This window comes from Melopsittacus undulatus, chromosome 11 (assembly GCF_012275295.1).
Source record: "Melopsittacus undulatus isolate bMelUnd1 chromosome 11, bMelUnd1.mat.Z, whole genome shotgun sequence".
Classification (NCBI taxonomy): Eukaryota; Metazoa; Chordata; class Aves; order Psittaciformes; family Psittaculidae; genus Melopsittacus; species Melopsittacus undulatus.
Genome location: NC_047537.1, coordinates 18,750,681 through 18,768,600, shown reverse-complemented (window position 1 = coordinate 18,768,600; position 17,920 = coordinate 18,750,681). Strand labels below are relative to the sequence as shown.

Sequence of the window (17,920 nt, the reverse complement as noted above, 5' to 3'; positions counted from 1 at the left end):
TGGAGGGGAGGAAGGGCGAGGGGGAACGGGCAGGAGGACGAGCTTCGGCACCGACATAACCGCTGCCTTCCCTCTGATCCGCTGCTCCCCTCGGCGCAGGCCGGGAGCCAGAGCTGCGAACCGGGTCCCGGGGCGGAGGGGGGAGGGCGGGGGCCGGGCCGGGCCGGGGGAGGCGATCACGGAGCCGCATCGTGCGGAGGGGCGGGAGCAGCCGGGCTGGCCCTGCGCCATGCAGAGGAGGAGCAGCAAATCTCGGGAGCACGTTAAAAAGCGAAGCTGAGCGGCAGCCGGGGAAGGAAGAAAACACCTCCATAGAAGGCAGCGGAGCAGCGGCCACAGCAGCGCCCGCAACGCCGCGGCCGCCGGCCCCAAACTTTCTGGCGTCGGCTCGGGCGGGCCCGGCGGTGGGTGCGGGTCTGTCGGCCGGGTCGCTGAGCCTGCAGCCCCTCCGCACGATGCCCGCGGCGCTGCCCTGCCTGCTGGCCTGGCTGCTGGTGCTGCTGCTCGGCAGGGCCCGCCCGGCCGACGCCTGCAGCTGCTCGCCCATCCACCCGCAGCAGGCCTTCTGCAACGCGGACGTAGGTGAGCTCCCCGTCGAGCCCCGCGCTTTGTCCCCCGCGGGGCCCCGCAGCCCGGCCCGGCCCGCGCCAACTTCGCGGCGGGGGAAGGGACGGAAAGTTGGCTCGGAGCGGGAGCAGCGGGAGGAGCGGGAGCAGCGGGAGCGCGCACAGCCCCCGCGGGCCCCGCACCTGCCCCGGCCGGAGCCGCTGCCGCCGGGAGCAGAGCCGCGGTCCGCCCGTTCGCTCCTCGCCGTCCCCGCGCGATGCAGGAGCCGCCGGGGCTGGGCCGGGATGCGCGTCCCCGGCGGCCCGGGGAGCCCCGGCCTCCAACAGGTCCGATCGCGCCGCGCTGGGACGTGGCAGCACCGGAGCCGCCGGGGTCCGGCCCGGCAGAGCCAGCGCCGGGCTCGGTCACCTCCCGTCTGCGCCTTATTTCCAGGCATTTCCTCTCTCCCGTTCCACTTTGTTCGGCTTGGATGCTGCTGAAAGGGAGGGCTTGGCAGCGCCGGGATCTGGATTCCTCTTTCTATGAATAATGCCCTTATTGGATTTTAACATATTGAACAAACAGACCAGCCCCAGTTCCCGACGCTCTCCTTTGCAGGGCCGTTCCCAGGCTCAGCTGGAGAGGTAACATTCCCAAACACTTAGGCAGCCTCAACCTCTGGATGGCCCTGCCCTGTCCCTTGCTCATCCTGCCAGGATTCTCCTGACAGATTCCCAGGCTGCACTCGCTCCTTCCAGATCCCGTTACTGCTGGTTTTCCTTCACGCCAGCAGGTCCCATGGCATCTGGCTGCTGCCCCTTGCGCTGCCTCTGCCCGGCCTTGCTGCCACCACAAAGCTTATCGGGCATGGAGAGCTTTCCAGACAAAATGGAGCACTGGATTTAGAGCTGGTGTCTCTGAGCCAGGGGATCCCTGTGAGCGTGGCTGCAGCTTTCCATCACACTCCAGTCAGTACCAGTGCTCCGGGTGACTCAGGCCTGTCCCGGGGTGCTGGCTCAGCCATGACTCAGCTGCTGAGTCACCGTCTGTCTCGGTGGCCGTGGGGTGTCTTGCTGTGCCCCGGAAGGCTGCAATGCCCAGGCTGGTGCCTGGATTGCATTGTTCCGCTGGTGTCTGTTACGTGGGTGCCTGGAGCTCATCCTGCTGTGCAGCCTCCTCCTGGCTCCCAGCTTGAGTCCTCTCTGTGGTTTGTCTGGATCAGCCTTGCCTTGTTTGAGCCCAGATAGGGATGGGGCTGGGCTCAGGGGAGCAGGGTTTGTCCTGGATGAGCTCCCCACCCTCTTCCCATGCAACAGGGATCCATCTCCTGCAGCCTGTGATCCTTGGGCTTCTTGCTGCTTCTTGTCTTCCCCTGGATGTTCAGTGAGCTCCCTCCCTGAGAGTGTGTGGAGCCCAGGGACAGCCTGGGGTGCTGGGACCTTTGCTGACTGTTGCAGATGGAGCAGCCCATGTTCAGGCTGGGCCCTGTTAGGGATGTGATGGTGGAAGCAACTCTTCATTGGGCTGGGTTGTCACAGAGGGGCTGGGAGTTGTGTCACTGGAGCTAGTGCATTGCAACAAGTGACCTGTCCTGCCTGCACTTGTGCTTCCTGGCCCATGGGATGGGCAGTGGGACTGCTCCCTGCAGTACTGGAGATGCTCGGCTGCCAGGTGAGGATGTGGTCACGCAGGGAGCACAGCACAAGACCCAGCTCCTTCCTGGTCTCCTCTGGAGCAGCATGGGGATGAGGGATTGCAGGAGGTGATGCTGTGGGCATGGCTGTGGCTTTGGCTTTGTGTGGCAGTGCCAGCCTCAGGACAGGTCAGTGGGACAGTGGAGGCAGGGGCTCCATGGATGCAGCCGTGGCAGCACTGCACCAATCCCAGTGTTTGATTCTGGGGATGGGGCACAAGGAAGAGTGGGAGCAGGGACCATGCAGCAGAGGGAGGCTGGGGGCAGTGGTGGAGCAGGTCCCTGCCGAGGGGCTGCCGGAGGAGCGCAGCTGGTGTTGGTGTCTCCTGCCGAGCACCAGGGCCCTTCCCGAGCGGACGGCATGGAGGGGCCGTGGGCTGACGCCGGGGCCGTCACTGATTGGGTCCCATCCCACTCCCGTCAGAGGCTGGGATGACGCAGGCGGCTGTGGCAGCGCAGCCTGTGGCTCCCGTGCGGGCTGAGCAGGGCCTGGTGCTGGTGCTCACATTGCCCTCCCCGTGGTGCTGCCATCGCAGTGCCCTGGCACTGCCATGCACCGGGGCAGCCTCTGCCACTCTGCATCACTCCTGCCTCCTCATCCCCACAGGGTGCCCTGCTCTGCTGCTGCTGGGTGCCCAGCGGGGCCGGGCAGTGCGGGGCAGGCAGCGGGCAGTGCTGGCACTGGCAGCCATCCCCTCCACTCAGCTGGCTGCCAACAGCCCCGGAGAAGGGAGCTTTGTTCCCTGCCCATTCAGCTCAGCAGAGGCCCCTGCAAGAGACATCACCATGGGTTTATGGCACTGGGTGATGCTGTTTGTACCCAGCTTTGCTCCTAGAGCTGCACCGCAGCCTTGGCCTGTCCCTGCTCATCATGGGCTCATTGACCAGCCAGGGGGAGTGTTGCGGGGTCTGCTGGGAACCTTCCTTGTGGCCCATTTCATGGAGGGTCTGAGCTCCTGTGCCTGTCCAGGCCAGTGGTAGGTGATGTGGCCAATGACACTGCTGTTCGGTGAGGTCCTCTACTGGTTTCTGGGTACTGGGGGTTTCCTCCATACCTCGGCCCTGCCTCCTGCTTCCAGGGATCCCAGCTGGGCTCCCCTCAGGGGCTCCCATCCGCGATCCCTGCGAATCACCCTGCTCATGCTCCGGCTCCTGGCTGGCACAGAGCAGCTTGGCTGAGCTGCTGGGGTCTTGGCGGGGAAAGCGCAGCGCAGCCGTCCCCTCCACAAAGCCGCACTGTTCAGAACAAATCCGCCTAGAATTGGGCTGCATTTTTGTCAAGTGATTCATCAGCACGTGAATGGAAAAGGCTGGAGCCCACTGAACCAGTAACCATTCCCCGCGCCGGGAGCAGCTGGGCTGGAGTTGGTGTGCGGCTTTCCAGCTCCATTGCACCCAAGTTCTGCCGCAGACATGGAGCCGTGGAGGGCAGGGGGATGAGGCAGCCGCTGGGTGAGGGGTGAGGGGTGGCCTGTGCCTGCAATGAGGTGCAGGCAGAGGAGCGGACACAGGTCTGGCAGCAGGGACCAACGAGTGGAGCTGCTCCACCCTGAAACAGGGACCCAGGGCAGAGATGTGCCCTGCTGCAGGCAGGGATGCAGGGGCTGGCCATTGGGCTGAGATACTGCCAGTGTGCCCAAGGCCCATCCGCAGGGATGGGAGCTTGGCTGGGAAAGCCATCAGTGCAGCACTGGTACCCGCAGCCGCTGAGTCTGCCTGTCCCGCACTGAGTGAGTTCTCACATTACCCCAGAGTGGCTGTTTTAGGAAGTGTCTTCTTGGCCCCTGCTCATGGTGGTGGCCACCTCCTCCTTTCCAGAGTGAGCTCAGTTGGCACTTACCGTGCCCAAGAGGGGCTGTGCCCTCCTGACCTTTAGCTGAAATAGCCCATCTGCGTGCCCCTGTGCCTATGGTATTTATAGACCATGGTCAGGTTCTCTCTCCTTGCTGTGCCATTGGTGCTGCACCCTGCGTGTCCCTGGCTGCTCTCACCCCACTATGTAGTGAGGGACGTTTGATGGGTTCCCAGCTTGGCTGGAGCCGCTGCCCAAAGCGTGGCTCTCCACTCGCTATCCCACCTGCACATGGAGCAGGGCTGGCAGGGGCCCTGAGGGATGGGGAGATGTCTCCCATGGGATTGTGGTACCCTCAGCAGTGCAGGGAGCTGTGCAAGGCCCTGCCCTACAGCCAGGCCCCATAGGCTGCTGAGCAGGAGCTGTGGCCCTGGGGCTGCCACTGTCCCCTGCACCATCGGTGTCCCGGTGCTGCCTGGGGCCGGCTAGGAGCTCCAGTTCCCACACTGGTGGAAGGAGCCAGGCAGAGGTGGTAGCCACGGGGCTCAGTGCAGAGGCTCAGGCCACCCCATGAGGCACCAAACCAGCTGCTGCGTCCCGAGCCGGTGAGTAAGGGTGAGCTGGCTGCTGCCTGCCCCACAGGTCACTGCCACGTGCTAAGCACTCACATGCAGGTTCCCATATCCCTGGGCTGTGCTGGCAGCGTGACCATGGGGACTGGCTCCAAGGTGCCATGGCCTCAGTGGCTCTGGGGCACCTGACCTTGCCCAGTGGCACTGAGCACTGGGACTGCCCCGGGGTCACACAGAGCCGGGAGGGCTCTTGGCTTTGGCCGGGACCTCGCTGCCTGCCCTCAGTTGGCTGTTTTCCCACTGACTCGGGTCTCAGTGTCTCCCAGTTATCTTTGTAGGCAGATGAGGGCAGGAAGTGGCACTTGCAGCCCCTGGCCCCAGCGGATGCAGTTTCTGTGTCTGCCCAGTGCATGGAGCTGCAGCCGGAGCATCACCTTGGTGGCTCAGGGACCAATCTGTGCTGGGGTGGGGACCCCAGGGATGAGCTGCCTGTGCAACACGGTGGGCAGTGCTGGTGCCTGTGCTGGCTATGGCGAACAGCCAGGATGGTGCCTTGGGGATGCGGCTCCCACCTCCCTCTGCACCCGAAGGTGACCCTCCAAGTAGCTCCCTCTGCCCTTTTCTGCTCCAGCCCAGCCAGGCCGTGCAGGTATTTGGCTGGGGCCCTCATCAGAGATGGGTTTAGGTAATGATTGTGGGACAAACACCATGGAGCTCCAGGACACTGCTGGCAGGTTTGATCTGTCCTGGTGCCATCTGTGTGACACCTGTGAGCCCCAGCTGGGCAGAGCTCAGGACAGCACTAGCCAAGGGTGACTGGATGATACTGGGGTGACCTTTCCTTATCACCCACTGTGAGGGTGCTGCTGCAGTGCTGCCCATCACCATCCTGTGTGTGCCATAGCCCCATCTGTCTGGGTCAGCACGTGGCAGCAGCTCTGTGGGAGGCAGCAGCATTGGCCGCGAGAGTAGGAACCGTGGTGGAATGGGGCAGGTGAGCAGGACCATGTGGCCACCCCTGCTGACCCCAGCACCTCTCCATTGCAGTGATCCGAGCAAAGGCCATGTCTGCCAAAGAGGTGGATTCAGGGAATGACATATACGGAAATCCGATCAAACGAATCCAGTATGAAATCAAGCAGATCAAGGTAACGGGACACAGCAGGGCAGGAGGGGGGGGGACAGGGCAGCCTCCATGGCAGCTGCTCACTCCTGCACCTTCTCTGCAGATGTTCAAGGGCCCTGACAAGGACATAGAGTTCATCTACACGGCTCCATCCACCGCCGTGTGTGGCCGGCTGCTGGACACCGGCGGGAAAAAGGAATATCTCATTGCAGGTAGGTGGCCATAGGGAGGGCTCCTGGGGAAACTGGTGGCAGTGGTGGCCCTGTGGCCTCCTGTGACACCCATGATGTGTGTATGTCCCCCCTTCCTTCTGCTGCCACCATCAGCCCTCGGTGCTGGACTGCAGCAGAGTCCATCCCCTGCCGGGCCAAGCCCCAGCACCCTGAGTCAGCACCAGGGTGCCTGAGGGGAAACTGAGCTGCATCTGGCCTCTCCACAGGCAAGTCAGAGGGCAATGGCAAGATGCACATCACGCTCTGTGACTTGGTCTCCACCTGGGACTCACTGAGCCCAACCCAGAAGAAGAGCCTAAACCAGCGGTACCAGATGGGCTGCGAATGCAAGGTGAGCAGCCAGGCTGCCCCAGGGTGGGCAGGGGTTCAGCCACAAGGTGCTCTCCCCATCCTTCAAGGATTGATGCTGTGCAGGGAGCTGTACAGGAAAGGCATCCAAGTCTCCAGCTCTCTCCAGCTGTGAACTGGGGCCCACACTCAGGGGTTCCTCAGCCCTCCCACATCAGGGTCACATCCCCAACATGCCATGCAGGGAAGGGGCAGCATGGCACCACTGGTCTAGAACTGGGGGCGAGTGAAGCAGAGCCATGCTGCTTCCCCGTGTCCCATCCTACCCTACTGTGCCTCCTCGGGTGGTCAGTGGTGCTCTCTGTTCTGCACAGATCTCGCGCTGTCTCTCCATCCCCTGCTTCGTCTCCTCCTCGGACGAGTGTCTCTGGACAGACTGGGCGATGGAGAAGAACAATGTGGATGGGCGGCAGGCGAAGCACTACGCTTGCATCAAGAGGAGTGATGGCTCATGTGCCTGGTACCGCGGCATGGCACCCCCCAAGCAAGAGTTTCTTGACATTGAGGACCCCTAAAGCCAAACAAGCGCATTCCAGTAGCCAGTAGAAAAAACCTGCGAGATGTTAGACTGGTCCATGCTGATATCAATCCCTGGAGACAGCATGAAAACTTGCTCGGCCACAGTGGTCCTAGGGCTGCAGTGGTTGCCATGGGCATGCAGGGGGGCAGGGACAGGGACCTGCTCTGTGGCAGGGCTGAGCAAGGCACAGGGGGAACCCACAGTGGGGGCTGCATCCCACCAGGCCATGCTCAGCCCTGGCACCCTGGCATCTGTGAAGGAACTGAACCCTTGGGAGTGGCAGGAGCTGCCCCGTCTGTGTAGCAGGTCTACCAGTGCCTCCGCACCACGGGCTCTTACCAGGCAGACCCCCTAACGCAGTGTCCCCTGCCACCTGCCAGCAGCAGGGACCCCCAGTCCCCAACCCCTGCCCATCCTCCCCTTTGGAATCCGGGAAGAGTCCAGCCCTCCAGGCAGAAACCCCGGCTGTGTGTGAGGGGCTATAGGCCTTTTCTGGGGCTGGCTGGCTCCTGTGCAGGTGTTTGGAGGGCCACCTGAGCATGGCTGGAGGGACCCCCCTGTCACACACCCTAGACCCACTGCCCTTCTTCACATGCTCCTCTCCCCCAGGGAATGGGAGGTGGGCAGAGGGTTCACCACTTCCCCCAGCATTGTGCTGGGGCCATTCCCACCACAGCCGTTTGCATGGGGACATAGCTACTGTGGCCCCTTCTGCAGCTGCTGCCATTGCACAGGCTTAGCCGCAGCAGCTTCGGACGCAGGAGGGCTCAGCAGGGCACAGGGGCAGGAGCTCTGGGTGCAGAGTCTTTCCCATCTCCTCATGCACTGTTGGCTGAGCCATAGTCTTCAGCAGCACCTGCGCTGGTTGAGCTCCCCAGTCCACAGTGGTGAGGATGGAGCCTTGTACCAGGAGGGCATAGGCCGCAAGCAGCTGCAGGAATCCCCGTCCTCCTCTGGTGCACCCCCCATTGTACCCGCTTTCTCTGAGCCATTGCCGTGTTGCAGCGGTGCTGGCATGTGCCGTGGGGCTGCCCGTCTGAGACGGCTCTGCCACGTGTGCCCACCGCAGCTCTGGGAGGTGTTTTCATGCTGAGCATCCCTGCCAGGTCTCAGATGTCGTCCTGGACCAGTCTGGGCAATTTCAACATACTAAAGAGAAACATTAAAGAGAAAAGGAAACCCCCACCCCCAGGGCCCCTCGTCCCGCCGCGCGCTGTATGGTTGTATCACACGTGCCATTGCTGCTGGTAGTCTGTCCCAGTTTAATATCGCCACTTGTTCTGCCACCGGCTCTGTGCTCCCTCTGCTCTCATTGCGCCCGCTGCCCGTGGCCGTCCCGGGCCCCGCTCCTCGGGGGGGGAACAGAACCACAGGGACGGGTGACCCCGGCGGAGATGAACCGGAAGGTACCACCGGGGGAAGCAGTCCCGGCGGACGAGGGGGCGTGGCCAAGGCAGGGGGCGGGGATACAAGAGCTAGGCCGCGAGCTTCGCGAAGCCCCGCCCCCAGCACGGGATCCCTGGCGCAGGCGCAGTCCATGCTCAGCCCGGTTGGATCGCACGGTGCTGGGCAGGACGTGGAACCGGATTGGGTGCGGCCGAATGACGCAGGCGCACTGGGGGGCTCCGATTGGTCTCCGGAGCTTGGAGGTGATTGACGGGCCGGAGCCGAGGGTTGGGCGCCTCTCATTGGGTGCTGCGGCCGCCGGTCCCGCCCAGCCGGGAGCCAGGCGCGGAGCCAGTCATGGTGCCGGCGGAGCGGCACCGGCACTGCAGGCCACGTGCGTCCGGCGCGGTGAGTGCAGCGGGGCGGGGGGCGCAGCCGGTACCGGTACCGGTGCCCGCAGTGGGGGCGGCCGGAGGGGGCCCGCTGGGTGCGCGGAGTCGAGGCCGCGCCGGCTCTGGCTGGCCGGGGTCAGGCCAGGCTGCGGCCTGTAGTGCCAGCAGAGCGCAGTCCGATGGGAACGGAACCGGGCGGTGTCCCCCGCTCACTTGCCTGCCTCTCGCCGCAGCCGGAACCACAGGGCCTCACCATGCCGGTCACGGAGAGGCTGCGGGAGATGATGAAGCGAGCCCGGCGGGAAGTGAGCGGGAACGGGAGCATGACCCAGCTGCTGGCCGGCTCTGCCAAGAAGGTGCTGCTGCAGAAGATCGAGTTCGAACCCGCCCGCCGGAGCTTCTCCGAGCAGCTGCAGAGGCTGCGGGGCAAGTACGTGCGGCTCAACTCCCCAGCCAAGGCTGCCGGAACCCAGTGTGGCCCCAAGGAGGAGCAGCAGGTCAAGCGGGGTAAGTACCGGGGGCTCAGTGGGCACAACCGCAGCCTGCACTGCACAGCTCACCCACCATTCCTCATCCCACAGAGAGCAGCGATGCCCCAGCGGGCCCAGGGGACAGGATCCCTGCTCCCCAGAAGGTGCTCTTCCCCATGGAGCGCCTGTCCATGGAATGGGAGAAGATGTACCGAATTGGTGCAGGACTGTGTAACCTCGGGAACACATGTTTCCTGAACTCCACCGTGCAGTGCCTCACGTACACCCCACCACTCGCTAACTACCTGCTTTCCAAGGAGCACCGCTGCACCCGTGAGTAGTGGGGCCTGGCTCGGCAGGCGGCTGTGCTGGCAGGTCGCTGCTCCCTGGGCTGGACTCAGTATCTCAGCACGTGTGGCTCTGGCAAGGGCCATGTGGGTGTCAGGATGAGCCTCCTCTGCCCCCTCCTGCCGCTTCTCCACAGAGATGCCGTTTCTTTTTTCCTGGCCATAGCAGCATCTGTGAGCTTTGCATCCCTGTGTTTGGGGACACTTGTGTCCATGGTGGGTGTAGCCAGGGCTAAGATGGCTCCAGTAGGATCTGCTGGCTTTGTGGGGACTGAGCTGGACGTCCCAAACAGCCCCAGCCTACATGAGGGCAGAAGGCTGCATACAGGCCACAGATGCTGTTGATGTGTGACTTTGAAAGGGAATGTGATGGGCATCACTCTGAGCTGTCAGCAAAGAGAGCAGCCCCATCATCAGACATGTCCTGATACCTGTGTAGTTGAGATAGCTGTGTAGCCTCAGAGCTAGACTGTAGCACAGATATCCTGGAGAACAGTGAGTTTTGTTGTGCAGGTGTTGCTCTTTCTCCTGTATTGCCTTTATCTCTACTGCGTTTGTTCCCAACCTCCTGTCATCTTCTCCTCTGCACAGGTGACCAAGGCAGCTTCTGTATGATATGTATCATGCAGAACCACGTGGCTCAGGCTTTTGCCAACAGTGGGAGTGTGATAAAGCCGGTGGCCTTTGTCCGAGACCTCAAAAGTAAGAATGACTCCACTGTGCTCTCCTCCCCTCCCATAGCCATGCTGGAGAGCAGGGAGTAATGTGTGAGCAGAACCTTTGAGATGAGGCCAGTAGAGCTCATGGAGCCTGTGGGGACCTGGTGGCCTCATGGGCTGTGGTTGGGGTCCCCCTGTGGCCGACATGAGTCTGGCGTCCGCTTTGGTTTGAGAGGGCTCAACCCCTGGGGCCACCGAGGGAGGTGGGGTCTGTGTCTCGCAGCAGGTGCTGGGGCTGATTCCTCCCTCTCCTGCAGAGATCGCTGGGCACATGCGCTTTGGTCAGCAGGAGGACGCACATGAATTCCTGCGTTACACCATTGATGCTATGCAGAAGTCCTGCCTGAGTGGCTGCACCAGGTACATGGGGCCTCTCTCTGATGGGCTGTCCCTGCTCTTCTCTGCTGTCCTCTCGCTGGTGCCCTGCCTTGCTGGAGGGGACTGTGGGGTCAGTGTGTTCCCCAGGTAGCACTTGTGTTCCTGGGCCCTTGCCCTGGGAAGCTGCGCTGCCCCTGCAGTGCCCTCTGAGCCCCAGCCAGGAGTCTGTGCTGAGGACACCGTGGTGGCCGTGGGGCGGCCGTGCTGCAGGGACGGTGTGAGACCCGGTGCTGCTGTCTCTAGGTTGGATTGTGAGACCCAGGCAACGACACTGGTCCACCAGATCTTTGGCGGCTACCTGCGATCCCGTGGTGAGTGCTCGGTGCCAGGCCCTGGGCCTGCAGTCACTTGGGGCTATTGCTTTGCTGATGCTCCCATCCCAGAGCTCAAACCCGGGGGGGGGGGGTGGCTCCTGTGCTGAGCTGGGTGGTGATGGGTGCAGGTTGGTGTGCCAGGCAGGGTGTGCTCATTGCTCTTTCCTTGCAGTGAAGTGTGCTGCATGCAAGAGAATCTCGGACAAGTACGAGCCTTTCCTGGACCTGGCACTGGAGATCTGGGTACTGCAGCGGGCTGGGGACCTGGTGCTCCTGCTCTCCTGGGGCAGGGGTCTCAGCAGGGAGCGGGGCTGTCGCCTGGCCGGGCCCCCATGTGCTGACCTCTCCTCTGTCCTTGCAGCAAGCCCGAAACCTACGGGAGGCACTGGAGCTGTTTGTTAAGCCTGACCTGCTGGGTGGGGAGAACTCCTACCTGTGCACAGGGTGCGTGTGGGGCTGCAGGCAGGAACGGGGCTGCGGCTGCGCCGGTGGGAAGCAGGCAGAAAGCCACAACACGGGAGGGCTTCTTGACCTGTTCCACGCTAAAGTGTGAGGCCGTGGAAGCCTCGCGTGGTGAAAGCTGCTGCTCCTCGGCTCCGTCCTCTCGTGAGGAGGACCTGGGCCAGCAGATGTGTCCGTGAGCAGGTGCCTGGTGCCTGCACGGTCATTTTCCGTGGGGTTTGTGACTTGGCCAGAGCTGGCAACCATCTGGGTGGTGGAACAGCTTGAATGACACAGCTCTTCCTGTGCAGATGCAACAACAAAGTGTCGGCAACAAAACGCTTCAGCATCCACCGAGCCTCCAACGTTCTCACCATCTCACTGAAGCGGTTCTTCAGTGGTGGACAGAAGATCACCAAGGTGAGTGCTCGACAATGCAGAGCTGGGGCTGTCTCCTGGCCCGAGCAGCAGGGCGGGAGGTGGTCCTGCCGCTCTTGGCCAGACATGCACTCAGAGCTCGTCATGGTGACCTGTGCCTCGGGAGGGCAGCTCCTGCTCCCTCAGGAGATGGACACGTAGGACAGCTGAGCTGCTCCTGCTCTAGCAAGAAACCCGTCTGCTGGGCAGGCTCCTGAGGCATCCTCTGTTCTTCTGCAGGCCGTGCCGTACCCTGAGTTCCTCAACATCCGCCCGTACATGTCGGAGAACAAGGGGGATCCTGTAATGTATGGACTCTATGCAGTGCTGGTACACTCTGGGTACAGTTGCCATGCCGGGCACTACTACTGCTATGTGAAGGTGAGCCCGGGGCACTCTGGGCTGGGAGCTGCTGGGTCCCTGCAGGGTGTGGGAAGGAGGCCGCTCAGCAGATGTGCATGGTGGTGAGCACTGGAGGGATGGGGGGTACAGGCTGTGCTCCAGTCTGGTCTTTGGGCAAGGAGAGGTCCTGGACACAGGCCAACCCCTTTCACTCTGCTTCTTCTGCAGGCAAGCAATGGGCAATGGTATCAGATGAATGATAGTATGGTGCGCTGCAGCAATGTCAAAGTGGTCCTCAACCAGGAGGCTTACCTGCTGTTCTATGTGAGGTGGGAGCACCTGCAGCTCTCTGATCGAGAGCATTCTATTTGGTCAAACACTCATTGTTAACCCATGCCCTTCTTTTCCAGACTCTCCAGCCCAGAGAAGAGCTTGGACAGTCCCATTGCCACAGCTGTCTTGAAGCTGACTGGCTCCAAGGGCACCGTCTCCAAAGAGGCAAAGAGAATTGTGAGCCACAGGCCCCTGTTCCCATCACTGGTAAGTCCTGGAGGCTGCTCTTGGGCAGTGCTCATGGGAGCTGGGAGCTGCTGTCCCTCGGCTGCTCTGCTGTAGCTGGGCAGGGAGCAGGCTGTTTGCAGGAAGGATCCTGCTGAGTCGAGGATGCCTGTGTGGCTCCGAGGGCAGGATCACTTTGTACCCCTGGCTCCTTGACTTCTCTCCTCCCTGAACTACTCCCTCTCTCTCTGTCCAGGGACGCAGTGTGCAGCCAGAGAAGAGGGGGCCAGGGCCGGAGGTCGGGGTGCCTGTGGACCGCAGCACATGGAGTACGGGACCAGAGCTACAGAACGGCCCCACCCCAGTGAAGCTGCCCATTACATCGCTGCCAGCTGCAGCAGCCTTCAAAGCCACCTGCATGGGCACAGCGCTGCCCAGTGCTGCAGTCCAGAGCCCAGAGCCTCCTAGGTCCAAGTCACCCCTCGGCTCCAGCAGCACCAGTGGAACAAGCTCAGCTAAAGCAGATCATCCTCAGCAGAGCTCCTGGCAGGAAAGGATGCCACCTGCTCGGGCCACATCCCCACTGCTGCTGGGCCTCACCCAGCAGCCCAGGAGCACTGGGCACAGAGCCCGTGACTCAGGGAAGGACTTGGGAAGCAGCAATGCTGCCAGCCCAGCGCCTGCTGCAGTGGGGAAGCTGGGCACAGTTTCTCAGGAGGCTGGGAGCAGAACCAGCAGCTCCAGCACCTCTCAGGAGATGGACTGTGGCACCGACATCCCCAGTGTGGAGCCAGCTGCTCCCACAACCATCAGGCGCAGGAAGGTGAAATCTGCCTGGTCAGCCAGTGCTGCTGTGGGGCAGAGCAGCAGCACATCACCATCACCGCCCAAGCAGCTGGTGCTGCCTGCCAGAAAGGTGAGCCTCGGGCCTTCAGCAGGTGCCTTGTGTCTTCTGAAGCAGGGCTTGTGCTGGCAGAAAGTGCAGAGCCAGGGCTGGGGATCGTGCCTGGCCAGAGGGGGTGGTGAGAGCCCCAGCTCAGGCTGCGGAGGGAGGGCAGAGCTGCTGCTGTTCACACGAGTGATGCAGGAGAGACAGCTCCTGCCTTGCTGAGGACACAGGGCAGCCTCACCAGCCCTCCCTGGGGCAAGCAGGGGCAGGAGGGCTCAGAGCTGCCCTCTGGGCACAGTGGTGCAGCCAGGGCTCAGCACCGGGCACTGGGGCTTCTGCTCTTGAAACTTCCTTGTCTGATTCCTCTTCTACCACCCCGCTTCCCTCCCGCTGTGGTATCCCCTTTCCCTGGGCTCGCCTTTTGATTTTCCCCTCTTGGCTGAGGGAAACCTCTTTCCTTCAGCTCACCAAGTCTTTCCTTGTGTCAGTCCCCGCAGGGCAGGAAGCTGCACAGGAGTGCCCACCACACGTGGCCTCGCGTGCAAGTCGCTGGCAGCAGCTTCTCACCGAACAGCAGCTGCCCCAGCTCCACTCTGCTGCCTTTGGGCATGCACAGGTGAGCAGTGCCCATCGCTGCCCGGCTCCTGTGCCGCAGCCTGGCCACCTGCGGCCTCGGGGGGCTCCTCGAGGCGACTCTGGCTCGGGGGGCTCCTCGAGGCGACTCTGGCTCGGGGGTGATTTCGGCAGCTGGCTCCCCTGCTCTGGACTGCAGCAGCCCCAGCCCCTCGCCACCCATCCTCCCCTCTGGATGGTGCTGGTCCATCACCACCCCTCACACCACCTTTCTCTCTGCAGCAGGGAGGAGTCCAGCCCGGTCACCACTGGCTCCTTCGCAAAGAAGAGGCAGCACGAGGCAGGCAGCAGCCTTGGTGCTCCAGCACTCGAGGAGGAGGTCTGTGTCCCTCCTCACAAGAAGAAGAAGAAGGGACTTTCCACTGCAGAGGCCTCGGAGTCCGTGGAGGGGCCGGAGGCAGCAGGTCCCAGCCGTGTTGGGGAGGCACTGGGCTCGCAGGCCCCGGAGCGCTGGCTCCCGTCATCCCTCCGTGCCCACCCAGACCGGGAGCCCACCTGTGCCTCAAGGAGGGAAAAGAAGAGGAGGGTGCAGGAGAGGTAATTGCTGTGTTGGGGCCTGCTGCCACGCACCAGCCCTGCTCCCCTGTGTTCTGCCTGGATCCAGGCTCCTTGGCCTGTGGGTGCTGCTTGTCTTCCTGCGGGTGGGATGACCCATGCATGGGGCCAGCCCAAGTGCTGCCTTGCTGTGGGTGCTTTCACCTCCCCCCAAATGCATTGCTGCGCTGTGGGCGTCTCTGCATCCCATTAACCTGTGGGGAAACTCCACACTGTGCCAGCTCCACTCAGGCTGGAGGGAGCTGATCCATGTCCTCCCCAGCTGCAGTGTGGCTGCCGTGGAGCCCAGGAAAGCAAAGAAGCATCGAACAGAGGCTGACATGGCCAGGCACCACAAGCACAAGTGGAGGGGAAGTGCCAGCAGTCAGGCCACAGGGGAGCCGGCTGCTGAAGTCGTCTGTGCTGCAGGTATGATCCTGTGCCTCCACCCTGGTGCCTGGCAGACTGGAGCTGGCAGCTTGCCTGCCCGGATGGCACGGGATTGCAGTCCTTGGTCCTTGTGGTCCATATAGCTTCCTGATGGTGCTCACCTTCTACCTGCTGCGCTTGCTTGGGTTCCTACAGGCCAGCGTGCTGCTTCTGCAGCAGAGGAGCCTTACAATATCCAGGAAGAGGATCAGCTCCTCTGCAGACAGGTGGAGGGGCGAAGATTTACCCCCAGCTCCTCCCTGCCCAGGACAGGCTCCTGTAAGCCCAAGTCCCCTGCACCCTCATAACACTGTTAGTCCTGACAGTGTCTTTTGGGGCACGAGATCTGCCTTGGAGGATGAGCCTCTGCCTCGTGCTCACCTTGCCTGTTTCTGCAGTGGCAGCAGACACTGGGGCTGGGCACAGTCACTGTCCTGCCCAAAGGCCTGCACATGACCGTGGGGCTGGCAAAGCACCAACGACCCAGCTGGAGCCCACAGTGGTGGAGCAGCTGCTTGTTGACTCCTTGGACAAAGCTTACGGCAAACAAGGTAATCAATCCCTTCTTGCAGGGTGGGTAAGCAGCAGTGCAGCTCCCCTGCCTTGAGCCCTGCCAGGGCCTGAGCTGCTGCACCCAGGTGGGGTCCTGGAGTGAGGGGCTCCAACCCTGGCCCTGTGCTGGTGGGAGCCGTGGAGCATGGCCTGGGGCTCCGTGCTGACAGTGCTGCTTCGCAGTCTTGACCTGGAATGGCGGCGTCTCGGCCGTCAGTTGGGATGCCATTCAGTCTGCAGCCTCAGCCCGCAGGAAGACCATCATCGATGAGTGGGATGAGGAGTTTGACAGAGGGAAGGTGGGTGCTGGTCCCATCCCTGGCTGGGCTGGTGGGAAGAACTTTGGGCCACCGTGTGCTGACCCCAAGAGCCTTGGTGCTTCTGCACAGGTGAAGAAGGTTAAAAAGCGGAGGAGGGAGCAGAGACACCACAACCCCTTCCAGTGGCTGCAGCGCCAGCGCAGCTTCTGGGCAGTGACACATCCGGCCAAGGCAGCGAGCCTGCGCCACCGGCTCTGAGGTGAGCAGGTCCAGGGGCCCGCAGCGGAGCTGGAGGGGCAGGCACAGGGCAGCTGCATGGCGGGTGCTCACACAGCTCCTTTCCTTCCAGCCTGAATGCCAGCGAGCAGGAGGAGCAGCCCCTGCCATGGAGCCCTGTCCTGGGAGCTGCTGCGGATGGAAGAGGACACTGCTCCTCACATCTCCACCATGCTCCATGTCCCTGCCTTCTGCTGTGAAGCAGCCCAGAAGGACCGTGCCTTGTCCGGGCTCCTTCAGCAGGTTCCCTGTGCCTAGGGCTGGAGCTGCCCTTTCTCCTCCCCCCCAGCCCTGTAGCCTGGCTCGGGGGGCCTGCTGCCAAGTGCCTCAGGACCATCGCTGCTGCTCCAGCTCCAGCCTCAGCCCCATGACCCTGGCTGTGGTCCACACCTGGGGCTGCCTTTCCCCCTCTTACCCCCCCCCCCTTTCCCTCCTCACCATGTTGGAGTCACCATTAACAGCATTAACTTCACTGGCCCTTCCTGTGCTGTGCATGGGGGTTGGCGCCTCGCGGGGATGGGGCAGCTGTGGCCGGCAATAAAGATGTGTTGGTGATTCGGTAGCGCTTGGCTCTGGGTTATGGCCAGGGAACCCACTCCCACAGGAGGCAGTTTCCTGTGGATCTGCAGGTGGGTTTTCCTTCAGCAGGGATTTTGCTGAGGAAGAGGCTGGAGTGTGGCTGGGTGTGATCTCAAACGAAGCTCTCAGTGCTGCCCGTTGTGCTGGTGGCCGTTCTTCCCACTAGCAGCTGTCACCTGGGTGCTGCTGGTGCCAAGGCCGGGGGTTCATGGGCTGGTTTCCTGCCTGTGACAGTTGGGCATTGCATTTTGTTGTTCTACCCTAGAAGTGACTGTCCTTGGCAGCAGGGATGTTACTGTGGGATATAGGCAAGCACCCCACCACTGGTGTGCAGCCGCAGGAATCACCTTGATCCTCTGTTTAATGCCCCCATCACACCTCGGGTCCCGCTTTCTCTGAGCCATTGCCGTGTTGCAGCAGTGCTGGCATGTCCCGTGGAGCTGCCTGTCTTCTCACAAGAAGAAGAAGGGGCTTTTTACTGAGGAGGCCTGAGAGTCCCTGGAGGAACGGGAGGCAGCAGGGGTCAGCCATGATGGGGAGGTGCTGGACTTGTAGGCCCTGGAGAGCTGGCTCCTGTCATCCATCACATCCAGGAAGAGGATCAGCTCCTCTGCAGACAGGTGGAGGAGGCAAAGATTCACCCCCAGCTCCTCACTGCCTAGGACAGGCCTGTTTCCACAGTGGCAGCAGCCAGGCTGGAGTGGGGCACAGTCACTGCCCTGCTGCCCAAAGGCCTGCACATGACCATGGGGCTGGCACAGCACCAACGACCCAGCTGGACTCCACCACTGGCTCCTTCACTAAGAGGCGGCAGGAGGCAGGCGGCAGCCTCGGTGCTCCAGCGCTCCAGGAGGTCTCTGTCCCACCCAAGGAGAAGAAGTAGAGACTTCCCTTGCTGCAGGGGCCTCAGAGCCTCTGGAGGGGCCGGAGGCAGCAGGTCCCAGCCGTGACGTGGAGGCGCTGAAATAAAGCCTGTTATACCTGAGCTGAAGATTTTGCAGTATCAGATGAAAGTTATTGCATCGAATTCCATTTGACTCCCTCTACTCTGCTCTTGTGAGACCCCACTTGGAGTATTGTGTGCAGTTCTGGTGTCCTCAACATAAAAAGGACATGGAACTGTTGGAACAAGTCCAGAGGAGGCCACAAGGATGATCAGGGAACTGGAGCACCTCCCATATGAAGAGAGGCTGAGAAAGTTGGGGCTGTTCAGCCTGGAGAAGAGAAGCTGCAT

The 17,920-nt window shown here is 62.3% G+C and overlaps 2 protein-coding genes across 2 annotated transcripts; both read left to right on the top strand.

Annotated features, from left to right (window-relative positions):
* Window positions 1–243: 243 nt before the first annotated feature.
* TIMP2 (TIMP metallopeptidase inhibitor 2) lies at window positions 244–8,116 on the top strand. The gene is made up of 5 exons (XM_034067501.1): window positions 244–582; window positions 5,651–5,751; window positions 5,833–5,941; window positions 6,169–6,293; window positions 6,625–8,116. The coding sequence occupies exons 1-5, from the start codon at window positions 456–458 to the stop codon at window positions 6,823–6,825; spliced, it is 663 nt and encodes a 220-aa protein (XP_033923392.1). The 5' UTR covers window positions 244–455; the 3' UTR covers window positions 6,826–8,116.
* Window positions 8,117–8,716: 600 nt separating this feature from the next.
* USP36 (ubiquitin specific peptidase 36) lies at window positions 8,717–16,400 on the top strand. The gene is made up of 20 exons (XM_034067779.1): window positions 8,717–9,115; window positions 9,190–9,411; window positions 10,017–10,127; window positions 10,402–10,504; window positions 10,766–10,833; window positions 11,009–11,079; window positions 11,198–11,280; window positions 11,589–11,697; window positions 11,935–12,075; window positions 12,265–12,365; window positions 12,447–12,576; window positions 12,791–13,450; window positions 13,912–14,039; window positions 14,279–14,593; window positions 14,874–15,019; window positions 15,176–15,298; window positions 15,418–15,570; window positions 15,755–15,870; window positions 15,961–16,090; window positions 16,181–16,400. The coding sequence occupies exons 1-19, from the start codon at window positions 8,788–8,790 to the stop codon at window positions 16,087–16,089; spliced, it is 3,237 nt and encodes a 1,078-aa protein (XP_033923670.1). The 5' UTR covers window positions 8,717–8,787; the 3' UTR covers window position 16,090; window positions 16,181–16,400.
* Window positions 16,401–17,920: the final 1,520 nt, after the last annotated feature.

What these genes read in the sequence shown, in the direction of transcription:
- TIMP2 (XM_034067501.1), top strand. Translation starts at nt 456, where the DNA reads ATGCCCGCGGCGCTGCCCTGCCTGCTGGCCTGGCTGCTGGTGCTGCTG. An exon ending in AAAGGAATATCTCATTGCAG is followed by an intron (nt 5,942 to 6,168) that starts GTAGGTGGCCAT and finishes GCCTCTCCACAG; the next exon opens with GCAAGTCAGAGGGCAATGGC. An exon ending in AGATGGGCTGCGAATGCAAG is followed by an intron (nt 6,294 to 6,624) that starts GTGAGCAGCCAG and finishes TGTTCTGCACAG; the next exon opens with ATCTCGCGCTGTCTCTCCAT.
- USP36 (XM_034067779.1), top strand. Translation starts at nt 8,788, where the DNA reads ATGGGAACGGAACCGGGCGGTGTCCCCCGCTCACTTGCCTGCCTCTCG. An exon ending in TGGTGCTGCCTGCCAGAAAG is followed by an intron (nt 13,451 to 13,911) that starts GTGAGCCTCGGG and finishes TCCTTGTGTCAG; the next exon opens with TCCCCGCAGGGCAGGAAGCT. An exon ending in CCTGCCCAGGACAGGCTCCT is followed by an intron (nt 15,299 to 15,417) that starts GTAAGCCCAAGT and finishes CTGTTTCTGCAG; the next exon opens with TGGCAGCAGACACTGGGGCT.